The sequence below is a fragment of the Saccopteryx leptura genome, chromosome 1 (genome assembly GCF_036850995.1).
Source record: "Saccopteryx leptura isolate mSacLep1 chromosome 1, mSacLep1_pri_phased_curated, whole genome shotgun sequence".
Classification (NCBI taxonomy): Eukaryota; Metazoa; Chordata; class Mammalia; order Chiroptera; family Emballonuridae; genus Saccopteryx; species Saccopteryx leptura.
The window spans coordinates 304,689,058-304,701,462 of record NC_089503.1 but is presented as its reverse complement, the minus strand read 5'-3'; the positions used below and the strand labels follow the sequence as shown (position 1 = coordinate 304,701,462).

At 47.0% G+C, this 12,405-nt stretch overlaps 1 protein-coding gene across 5 annotated transcripts in view; it reads right to left on the bottom strand.

The window, feature by feature from the left end:
- Positions 1 to 12,405, bottom strand: part of CD4 (CD4 molecule) — a 57,712-nt gene that overhangs the window by 14,512 nt on the left and 30,795 nt on the right. For 4 of the 5 annotated variants that reach the window (XM_066358076.1, XM_066358078.1, XM_066358059.1 and 1 more), the window contains exons 2-3: positions 7,445 to 7,549; positions 7,141 to 7,305 (exon numbers count right to left, since the gene is read on the bottom strand). In XM_066358076.1, coding sequence (XP_066214173.1) covers positions 7,141 to 7,305; positions 7,445 to 7,493 — 214 coding nt within the window. In that variant the 5' untranslated portion in view covers positions 7,494 to 7,549. Of the gene's footprint in view, positions 1 to 7,140; positions 7,306 to 7,444; positions 7,550 to 8,815; positions 8,952 to 12,405 lie in introns of all 5 variants that reach the window. The other variant, XM_066358064.1, reaches the window with a different exon arrangement.

Below are 12,405 nucleotides of genomic sequence, written 5' to 3'. Positions count from 1 at the left end.
TTAATAATAATAATAAAATATAAAAGACACTGAAGAGCTTGCTTTCTCTCTCTCTACCATGTGAAGACACAGCAAGAAGGCACCATCTTTGACCCAGACATCCCACTCATAAGAATATATCCCAAGGACACATATCACCAACTGAAAAAAAGAAATGCACCCCCATGTTTATGGCATGGCAGCATTGTTCACAATAGCGAAGAACTGGAAACAGCTCAAGTGTCCATCAGTGGATGAGCGAATTAAAAAGCTGTAGTATAGGCCCTGGCAGGTTGGCTCAGTGGTAGAGCATCGGCCTCTCTCTTCCCTTCCCGCAGCCAAGGCTCCATTGGAGCAAAGATGGCCCGGGCACTGGGGATGGCTCTGTGGCCTCTGCCTCAGGTGCTAGAATGGCTCTGGTTGCAACAGAGCGACGCCTCAGAGGGGCAGAACATCACCCCCTGGTGGGCATGCCGGGTGGATCCCGGTTGGGCGCATGCAGGAGTCTTTCTGACTGCCTCCCCATTTCCAGCTTCGGAAAAATGAAAATAAATAAATAAATAAATAAAAAGCTGTGGTATATATACAATGGAATACTATGGGGCTATGAGGAAGAAGGAAATATTACCTTTTGCAACAATATGGATGGACCCGGAAACTAATATATGTATATGTTGAGTGAAATAAGCCAGGCAGAGAAAGAAAAATATCAAATGACCTCACTCATTTTAGGAATCCAAGAAACAATGTGAACTGAGGAATGGAATTAAACCTGAAGGGAAGGGGGGAGGGAGCTGTTGGGAGGGGGGTAGGGGAGATGTTGGGAGGAATACGGGGAAGGGGGGATGCTTTTGGGGAGACACTAGAATCTATGTAAACACAATAAATAAATTAATTTTTTTTTAATTTCAGGGTTTTTTTTTTGTTTTTTTTTAGAGACAGAGTCAGAGAGAGGGATAGACAAGGACAGACAAGACAGGAACGGAGAGATGAGAAGCATCAATCATCAGTTTTTCGTTGTGATACCTTAGTTGTTCATTGATTGCTTTCTCATATGTGCCTGACTGCAGGCCTTCAGCAGACCAAATAACCCCTTGCACAAGCCAGCAACCTTGGGTCCAAGCTGGTGAGCTTTTGCTCAATCCAGATGAGCCTGCACTCAAGCTGGCAACCTCGGGGTCTCAAACCTGGGTCTTCAGCATCCCAGTCCGATGCTCTATCCACTGCGCCACTACCTGGTCAGGCAAATTAATTAATTTTTTTAAAAAGGCACCATCTGCAGGCCAGGAAGAGAGTCTTTCGGAACCCAACCATGCTGGCACCTTCATCTCAGAGTTCCAACCTGCAGGACTGTGAGAAAATAAACTTCTGTTTTTTGAGTGATCCAATCTATGGCATTTTGTTATAGCAGCCCAAGCAGAATAAGGCATACATCTACTTCATTTTCCTGAAAGCCTTCATGTTTTAAATTGTATTATTTTATTGCACAAACACAATTGAATTTGTATGCACACACACTGTGAAGAGCTCCTCCCCTTTAAAATATGTAAATGAGCATATTTGGATTAACTCAAGTTACAGAGATCAGAACTAACAATTGCCTCATACACAAATATGCCCCAAAATGTCTTTTAAACCTGCAGTTATGCTCTAGGGTAAAGGATGCAATTTATAACATTTATCAAGCTCTGTAAAAATGAGTCATTTTATAGTAATAGTCTATTGTATTTACATATATACATGAAAACCCTCATTTTAAAATTTTTTTATTTAAAATTTTTTTATTTTCGCGCCCTGGCCAGTTGGCTCAGTGGTAGAGCGTCGGCCTGGCGTGCAGAAGTCCCGGGTTCGATTCCCGGCCAGGGCACACAGGAGAGGCGCCCATCTGCTTCTCCATCCCTCCCCCTCTCCTTCCTCTCTGTCTCTCTCTTCGCCGCCTCCCGCAGCAAGGCTTCATTGGAGCAAAGATGGCCTGGGCGCTGGGGATGGCTCCTTGGCCTCTGCCCCAGGCGCTAGAGTGGCTCTGGTTGCGACAGAGTGATGCCCCAGAGGGGCAGGGCATCGCCCCCTGGTGGGCAGAGCGTTGCCCCATGGTGGGCGTGCCGGGTGGATCCAGGTTGGGCACATGTGGGAGTCTGTCTGACTGTCTATCCCCGTTTCCAGCTTCAGAAAAATACAAAAAAAAAAAAAAAATTTTTTTTAAATAAATAAATAAAATTTTTTTATTTTCGCAAAAGAAGAAGCTGAGAGAAAGAGAAGAGAACATCAATCTGTTCCTGTATGTGCCTGACTGGGGATAGAACAGGCAACCTCTGTGCTTCAAGACGATGCTCTACCAGGGGTCCTCAAACTTTTTACACAGGGGGCCAGTTCACTATCCCTCAGACCATTGGAGGGCTGCCACATACAGTGCTCCTCTAACTGACCACCAATGAAAGAGGTGCCCCTTCTGGAAGGGTGGCGGGGGGCCGGATAAATGGCCTCAGGGGGCCGCATGCGGCCCACGGGCCGTAGTTTGGGGATGCCTGCCAAGCCATCCGGCCAGGGCAGCCCTCATTTTTTTATTACCTGCATAATTTCCCACAATTGTACTATAATTCAACTCTTTCCTCACTAATTAGTATTCAAGTTGAATTCCATTCTCTCATTTTATAAACAATACTTATAATAACAGCCTTGCATAGATATCACAAAATATTAACAATTTTATTTCTTTGTGTGTGTGACAGAGACAGAGAGAAAGAGAAAGGGACAGATAGGGACAGACAGAAAGAGAGAGATGAGTAGTATCAATTCTTTGTTGCAGCACCTTACCTGTTCATAGATTGCTTTCTCATGTGTGCCTTGACCGGGGGGCTACAGCAGACCAAGTGACCCCTTACTCAAGCCAGTGACCTTGGGTTCAAGCCAACGACCTTGAGTTCAAGCTGTGCTCAAACCAGGTGAGCCTCCACTCAAGCCGGCAACCTCTTAGATTTAAACCTGGGTCCTCTGCGTCCCACTCTGAAGCTCTATCCACTGTGCCACCACCTGATCAGGCACAGTTTTGTTTCTGTCAAATAGATTTTCCAGAATAGCTGCTACTAGGTAAAAGGGTTATAGAATTTTGTTTTTATTAAACATTGCCAGATTACTTTTAAAATTAAGTCTAATTGATCATCCCATCATTATATAATGTTATTAAGGAGTAGCATAAAGGTATAGACAGTAAAATATCAACTATGTACATAACATGTACTATATTTGCCACTCTAAACAAAGATTGGAAGGAAATAAATTAAATGTTAGCAGGGAATAGCTGAGTGCTGGAAGTATGTGTCTATTTTATTTTCTTCCTTATTATTTTCTGCATTTGCCAAATAGTTTGTAATGAGGATGTAAATACTCCTAAAACCTGAAGAAAAAACAGTAATATCAATAAAATTTGTATAAAGGAAGTAATATATTGGAAGGTGTGAATTAAAACACAGTCAAGCCTTATTATAGCAAAGCAATTTCAGCAAAATTTGTGTAACAAAAAGATATCTAAAGAGCACGCTGACCTGGCCCACCAATTTCACTTCTAAGAATTTATCCTACAAAGAAATTTGCATATGTGTCCAAGATACAAGGTTTGATTCACTGCAGAATTGTTTGGCAGCAATAAACTGAAAACAGCCTAAATGTCCAACAATATGGGATTAGTCAAATAAATTGTGGTGTAATTATACAAAAAAACTATATAGTCACTGAAAAGAAATGAAGTAGAAATATACACAGATAGCTAGCTAGCTATAGATTGTTCTACATATGAATATAGAACAACCTTCAAAATAGCTGTCTAATTAAAAAACAAAACAGGTCCTGGCCGATTAGCTTAGTCAGTTAGAGTATTGTCCTGAACTATCAAGGTTGTGGGTTCAATCCTGGGTTAGGGTACATATAGAAAGCAACCAGTGAGTGTACAACTAAGTAGAACAACAAAATGAATTATTTCCCCCCTCTCTCTCCCCCTTTCCTCTCTCTGTCTCTCTAAAAGAAATCAATTAAATAAATAAATCCATATATACATACATATATACATACATACAAGGTTAGAACCAGGTATGGGATATGGTATGCTCACCACTTGAATGTCTCTTTTGTTTTCACTCTATTATATTCCCAACATCTATAACATTACTTAGCAATTGTAGGCATGAGAGAAAGAGAGAGAGAGGATGAACTGATAATTTAAGAGAAGAGGGGACTAGCATGACCAGGAGATCATGCAGTGGATAGAGCATCAACCCAGGACACTGAGGACCCAGGTTCAAAACCCTAAGGTCACCGGCTTGAGTGTGTGCTCACCGGCTTGAGTGCAGGGTCACCAGCTTGAGTGTGGGATCATAGACATGACCCCATGGTGGCTGGCCTGAGCCCAAAGGTTGCTGGCTTGAGCAAGGGGTCACTGACTTGGCTGGAGCCCCTGGGTCAAGGCATACATGAGAAAGCAATCAATGAACAACTAAGGAGCTGCAACTATAAGTTGATGCTTCTCATCTCTCTCTCTCTCTCTCTCTTTCTCTTTCTCTTTCTCGCAAAAAATAAATAAAGAGAGAGAGAGAGAGAGAGAGTAGGGGACCAAATACATATGGGCTTCTACATGCATAGTTCATCTCTTGAAAGAAACAAAAAGTGATTAAAACAGTTGCTTCTATGGAACAGAGCTAAGAAACTAGGGATCACAAGGAGATTTATTGTCACTGTATATCATTTGCACAGCTTTAAATTTTTACCAGGTACCGGTATTATTTTTTTCAAGTTATTTTAACTTTAGAATTAATCAGAATAAATAACCCAACAAAAATTCAGCTTATTTTAAGCAATTTAGCAGAATAAAATTCTAGGACAGAAAAATCACTTGCAAAGTTTGTGAGAGCTGTAGCCCTGAGCTCTGTCCAAGGGTGTGATTATACAATGGGCACCAGGAGTCCCTGGTCCAGGGGAGACTACAAGTTAGTTTGATCATCAGGGCTTCTTGAAACAGCTGTCTGAAGGAAGACAAGACATGGCCCACAAGGGGCAGTTAATCTAGTTATCCTGCTAATTTCTGCTTTGTGTTTTTATCAGCCTAGGATCAGGAACTGAGAGTTTTGTTAATTTTAGGGAATGGCTTTTTCTTTATGTTCAGACCAGAAGAGTGGATCTGGGTGTTTGAAATGTGACTCTGGAAGCCCAGCAAGAAGGAGCTTTTTCCCCCTGAAAGGGGAGATGTCTATCTTCAAGGAAGATGGTTTCCTATGCACTGTGGTCAATTCAAGTTTGTCTGCAATGAGGATAGCTTTCTACATGGCAGCCTCGGCATGAAAATGGAAAGACCAAAGCTCCAATCAGCTCTGTCTCTAACTGGCTACAAAAGCTCAGGTCAGGGCCCTGGCCGGTTGGAGGGCCCTGGCCGGTTGGCTCAGCGGTAGAGCGTCGGCCTAGCGTGCGGAGGACCCGGGTTCGATTCCCGGCCAGGGCACACAGGAGAAGCGCCCATTTGCTTCTCCACCCCTCCGCCGCGCTTTCCTCTCTGTCTCTCTCTTCTCCTCCCGCAGCTAAGGCTCCATTGGAGCAAAGATGGCCCGGGCGCTGGGGATGGCTCTGTGGCCTCTGCCTCAGGCGCTAGAGTGGCTCTGGTCGCAACATGGCGATGCCCCGGAGGGGCAGAGCATCGCCCCCTGGTGGGCAGAGTGTCGCCCCATAGTGGGCGTGCCGGGTGGATCCCAGTCGGGCACATGCGGGAGTCTGTCTGACTGTCTCTCCCTGTTTCCAGCTTCAGAAAAATGAAAAAAAAAAAAAAAAAAAAAAAAAAAGCTCAGGTCAGGACTTCCTCTTCCTGGACCTTAGTTTCCTCACTAGTAAAATCAGTCTTGGACTGGAGCCATATTTCCCAGACTTCAACCATTCACATACCTTATACATGGCTTTGGCCAAACCTACCAATCCTGTTTATGCAACTTTTTTTTTTTTAAGTAATTTATTTTATTTTATTTATTTATTTTTTATTTTTTTATTTTTAGAGAGGAGAGAGAGAGGGAGAGAGAGACAGAGAAGGAGAGAGAGGAGAGAAAGACAGAGAGAGAGAGAAGGGGGGAGGAGCTGGAAGCATCAACTCTCATATGTGCCTTGACCAGGCAGGCTCAGGGCTTCGAACTGGCAACCTCAGCATTTCCAGGTCGACGCTTTATCCACTGCGCCACCACAGATCAGGCTATGCAACTTTTTTTTTTTAAAGATTTTTTATTTTTTGATTTTTAGTGAGAGGTAGGGAGAGAGAGAAAAAGGGGGGAGGAGCAGGAAGCATCCACTCATAGTAGTTGCTTCCTGTATGTGCCTTGACCAGGCAAGCCCAGGGTTTTGAACCAGCAACCTCAGCACTCTAGATCAGCACCTTATCCACTGCCACCATAGGCCAGGCATGTAACATTGTTAAATGGATTCTTTTTTTTTTTTAGGTTTTTTTGTTTTTTGGGTTTTTTTTTGTATTTTTCTGAAGCTGGAAATGGGGAGAGACAGTCAGACAGACTCCCGCTTGCGCCCGACCGGGATCCACCCGGCACGCCCACCAGGGGGCGACGCTCTGCCCACCGGGGGGCGATGCTCTGCCCCTCCGGGGCATCGCTCTGTGGCAACCAGAGCCACTCTAGCGCCTGGGGCAGAGGCCAAGGAGCCATCCCCAGCGCCCGGGCCGTCTTTGCTCCAATGGAGCCTCGGCTGCGGGAGGGGAAGAGAGAGACAGAGAGGAAGGAGAGGGGGAGGGGTGGAGAAGCAGATGGGCACTTCTCCTGTGTGCCCTGGCCGGGAATCGAACCCAGGACTTCTGCACGCCAGGCCGACGCTCTACCACTGAGCCAACCGGCCAGGGCCAAATGGATTCATTTTTTAAACTTAAATCAATTCGTTTAAAAAGGAAACTTTATATTGCTACAATAAACAGAAAGCCTGTATCACTTGACACAAACAGAAGGCAACTATAAAAACAACAACATAAAAACAATGTTATTATAATTATCCCTTAAAACCAACACTTGTATCTGAGTCTCTGTCAACCTGAACCCTCTGGGATCTCAGAGTTTACTAAGAGCAAAGCTCTGACACCAGGGATGTTTGGTCCACAATGCTTTTCTCCCTGGGTGGGAAGCAGGGCCACCTTACCTATAACTGGGAAGGTGCCCCGATTTCCCAGAATCTTGGTCCCAGAAGACTCTTTCCAGTTGAAGCTCATGCTCTTTTTCTGGGAAGCTTTGCAGGGCAGCTCCCCTGTGTCTCCTGCCTTAGCCAGCACCAGTTCTTTCCCCTGAGTGACCCCGGGAAGCGGTACTGGGTAGAAAAGAAGGTGGTCAGACCTCAAACCAGTCATTGTCCCACCACTGCTCCATCCCTCACCTTTGCATTTCTCAGTCAGTGCCCCCTCCCATCCCAGGCCTTCGGCACCCACACCCCAAGTCTGAGCACTCACCCAGGTGCAGCAGCAGGAGCAGGTGCTTAAAAGAGTTTCCATGGTTCATTGTGGCCGTGCTGAGGCAGGCAGGGACCTGGGCCTTCCCCTGCAGGAGGGTAGTGCCTGAGGGAGGTACTAAATGTTAGGCAGCAGGCATTTATTGAACCTGGGGCATATGGGGATGTTAGGCAATCTCTTTCTTCAGGAACCTGCAGCCAAGCCAGATTCTCAGTCTACCTCTAAGAAGACCCTCACCAGTATCTGCCACATAATGTTGGGCCCCAGCCAGGGGTGGGGTCCCTGCCAGTTGGAATCAGAAAAAGATTGATGGAGAAAGTGGCAAATTGGTAGAGACTGATGTCAGGGGGCCAAGCCAAGCCATGAGGGTCTTTGACTGCCATGCTAGGAGTCTGGGACCTGCCCTGAGCCATGGGGATCCAGCAAAGGACTTTATGTAGAGAAGGACATGATTAGATATGCAAAATGGGTCCCTTGAGCTGCTGTGTGAAAGAGGAGTGGGAGGAGGCCAAGCACAAGAGTCAGGATTGTGACAATCCCGACAGAGAAGATGAAGCCTAAACTCAGACAGTGGTGGTGAGAATGTGGGGAAAGAGATTGACTTGAGGGACAGTTCTGAGGTGAGATTCCCAGGACTCGGGGCTTGATAGACAGAGGCAGAGGATAGGGAGAGAAAGAACAGAGAGGAGGCCCTGCTCACTAGCCCACCCAGGCTATAATCACTCCCAGGGGGATGAGCATGACAGGCCTTTTCAGTGTTTAGATAAAAGAGCAAGCCTGACCTGGTGGTGGTGCAATGGATAGAGCATTGGACTGGGATGCAGAAGGACCCAGGTTTGAGACCTCGAGGTCTCCAGCTTGAGTGCAGGCTCATCTGGGGTTTTTTTTATTTGGGTTTTTTTTGTATTTTTCTGAAGCTGGAAACGGGGAGAGACAGTCAGACAGACTCCCGCATGCACCCGACCAGAATCCACCTGGCACGCCCACCATGGGCGATGCTCTGCCCACCAGGGGGCGATGCTCTGCCCCTCCGGGGGCGTCGCTCTGCCACGACCAGAGCCACTCCAGTGCCTGGGGCAGAGGCCAAGGAGCCATCCCCAGCGCCCGGGCCATCTTTGCTCCAATGGAGCCTTGGCTGCGGGAGGGGAAGAGAGAGACAGAGAGGAAGGAGGGGGGGAGTGGAGAAGCAAATGGGCGCGTCTCCTATGTGCCCTGGCCGGGAATCGAACCCGGGTCCCCTGCACGCCAGGCCGACGCTCTACCGCTGAGCCAACCGGCCAGGGCCGGAAGATTTTTTTTTTTAAGCAAGAGAGAGAGAAACAGACAGACAGACAGGAAGGGAGAGAGATGAGAAGCATCAACTCACGGCACCTTAGTTGTTCATTGATTGCTGTCTCATATGTGCCTTGATGGGGTTGAGGGGGGCTCCAGCCGAGCCAGTGACCCTTTGTTCGAAGCAGCAATCTTGGGCTCTAGCCAGCAACCTTGGGCTTCAAGCCAGTGACTTCTGGGCAGGGGAAGATTTTTAAAAAAAATATTCTCTAGGCCCTGAACAAATAACTCATTTGGTTAGAGCATTGTTCCATGCGCTAATGTTGCGGTTTTAATCCCCGGTCAGGGCACATACAAGAATTAACCAATGAATGCATAAATAAGTGGAAAAACAAATCGGTCTCTCCCTCTCTCTATCTCTAGCTCTATCTCTCTCCCTTCTTTCCTCTCTCTAAAAATTAAGAAACAAAACAAAACATTTGCCATCGCCGTATAACTCAGTTGGTTAGCAGTGGTCGGCAAACTCATTAGTCAGCAGAGCCAAATATCAACAGTACAATGATTGAAATTTCTTTTGAGATCCAAATTTTTAAACTTAAACTATATAGGTAGGTACATTCCTTATCAAGGTAGCACCCGCAAGTGGTATTTTGTGGAAGAGCCACACTCAAGGGGCCAAAGAGCTGCATGTGGCTCGTGAACCATGGTTTGCCAACCAGGGGGTTAGAGCATCGTTCAAAAGCCCAGAGGAAGCACAGAGGTTGCTGGTTCAATCCCCTGTTAGGGAACATACAGGAACAGATTGATGTTCTCTCTTACTGTCTCTTTCTCTCTCCCTTCCTCTCTCTCTCAAATCACTAAAAATAAACGTTAAAAAAAATTTTTTAATGCCTTCTCCAGTCAACCCATCTGCTTTGAAAGAACAATTACCCAGGGCCTAACACATAGTAGGGTCTCTATAGAATTTTTTTTTAACCAGGGAAATAGGAAGCAAAAATGTCAGGAAGGAGGGTTCACAAAAGGAAGGAGGCTGGTCACGGGGTGTAGCTGTTTACAAGCTAACTTGGGGCAGGGAAGCGCTGAGGGGAAGGCTGAGTGAGAAAGAGGGTTGGGGGCACTCTTACATCTGAAGTGGTTCCTACTGTCCCCTCATCCCAGACTCATGGTGTCTTTGGTGAGCAGAGAGTGAAGGGGTCTTCTGTGGGATATCCCTACCCTGGTGCCCAAATTCAGCTTAGGTGCTTGAGGAAACTGGGATGTTTCTGACCTTTCCCCTAATGGTGGTCATCTGTTCTTCCCTCCTCCATGATCCTGGGGTCTGTGCGAGGACCACTCCCAGCTCCCTGCACTGCCCCAGCCCACACCCAGGGCTCAGCTCAGTGCAGCAGGCTATGGGTTTCCAGCTGCTGCTTGCTTTGGTGCCTTGGGCTTCCGCTACCACCCCAGAGAGCTGGCCTTTGATTCCCACATCCTCAGCCTCCCCAGAGGCGCTCTGCCCCAGTAAAGCAGCATCCTGTACACCACAGTCCCCTGAGAGGGGTTGGGAGGGCTTGTTGGTCCTCAAGGTCCTGGTGCTTCTCTCTCTCTCTCTCTCTCTCTCTCTCTCTCTCTCTCTCCCTGTTTCTCTGCTCACATCTGAGCTTTCTGTGTCTACGCCTCCCCACGTTGATGTGGACACATATGTTCAACTCCCTGGGTCTCTGTCTCTCTTCCTCAGTGCCTCATCCGACAGGAGGGATTTGCTTGCAAATCTCTCCTGGTTTTGCTTGCAGTGCCCCTTGCCTTTTCTCTTGTTTCATTTCTCCCCATTCCAGCTGCCACCAAGCTCTAGTCCTCTTTCTTGCCTGTAAACAGGCATCCAGGCCTCCGGTTGGAATGCAAGCTGTCAACAAAGTTTGATTTGAAGGGAGCTTGCAGAGCACAGAGCTGAGGGGTGGATACAAAGAGGAGAGCTGCATGCTGGACAAAGGGAAAGGGACAGATTCAGAGAAACTCGCAGATGCCCTGGGGGCTGATGACAGGAAGATGGGAGGGAAAGCCCAAGGTAGAGAGAGATCCAGAGCAGCTCATTAAAGCAACAGCTACACTCGGCACAGTCCATGATCACACACAAAGCCCAGGGGAGTACAAACAAGGTGGAAGTAGAGGCAAAGAGATGAAGAAATTCTGAGGCGTAAGACCCATGCATAGTGCAGTCGACCAAAAGAGAGACAGAAAACAAGGGAGCGATGAGACCAAAATGGAAACACGCAGTGCACATTCAGAGCCCTTGAGGCTCCTGCTGCCCTCACCCTGGCACCTGAGATGGGAAGAGGAGCGAGGCTGGGGAAAGGAAGAGGGCACAGCCCCACCACAGCGAAAGCCTGTGGTTCTACAGGCACTTTTATCTTCCCCCCATGGTCCCCAGCCAGCTCCCTCAAGCCCAGCCACGGATGTGCCCCCCGCCACACACACCTTCTCCACTGCTGACTGGTTTCATGTAAACTTCCTAGATATCACGACCCCTCTAAGGGACCCTTGTGGTTCGGTGGTTGCAACCTCCGCCATCCTCTCCTTGGCCTCAGACGCCCACATTGGGGGAGCCGTGCCCTCCCTCCTTCCCCTGTCCCCCGAAAGGTGCAGAACAGAGCTCGACCTTAGAGCCTTACAAACCTAGGCTCCCATCTGCCTTCTCCCAGCACCCACCCTCATCAAGCTTATTTCATTCAACAACGTCTTATTTCGTTATTCAGTGTCTAAAGTGTGCAAGGTCCTTGGTCTACCTAACTCCCTCACGGCCACCTCACCACTATGGCCAGGATTGAGGCCTAAGGCACTGAGAGGCTTCTGCCTAGAAGCAGTTGGTGGGGGAGCTTTTATTTCAAGGTAGACTTCTTCTATACAAGTGCCTCCACACTGAAAGAGCAAAGTCATCTGGTGAGTTGTCTCTGGCCCTGACCTCTGGGAACTCTCTCATCTGAGGTTAAGAGGGCGGCCATTTTGTATAACCCTACAGAATCTAGTGTAGCCCAAGAAATTATTTGTCAAAACATGAAAAAAAACCAGTGATCTCCCCTATCAGGTTCCACTCTCAGCTTCATACTATTAAATATCTACCCCACAGGAGCAGGACATTCAGGAGGAGATATTTCACCAAGGACAAAATCTTTGAATTAAGGAGAATGGGTGGGGTCTTTCTATTTTGAGGAATATGATGGTACTGAGGAGGATCCTCTCTCAGGACATGTCTACAAAGGAAAGGCAGAGGACGCCTTGGGTATGCGGCTGGCCATGGAGGTCTTAGGAGAGAAGAAGTCTAAGGTGCGGAGTTGTACAAGGTATCGCATCTTGAGGGGTATCGCATCTTGAGTGCTACCCACACCTGACCAAGTCCAGGGTAGGGGAGGGGTCTGCATATCTTTTTCTAACCCTCTAGCTTCCTTTTCCAGAGCAGCTAAAACACCTAAAACCAATTCTCTTAGAGCCAATTTTTCCAGTGACGTATTTACCTAAAAATGCACATCTATCATTTTTACAGCATTTCGTATGTAATGCTCAATTTCAACCCTCTTTGAGAATTTGAGCTTTTCCATTTCATTAATCATTTTAAAGCTAATTAAAAGAGAAATGCCTTTAGCTATACATTTCAAAAATCCTAAAAATGCATAAAAGTAGACAAAAACGTAAAAACACATATAAACAGAAAAGAT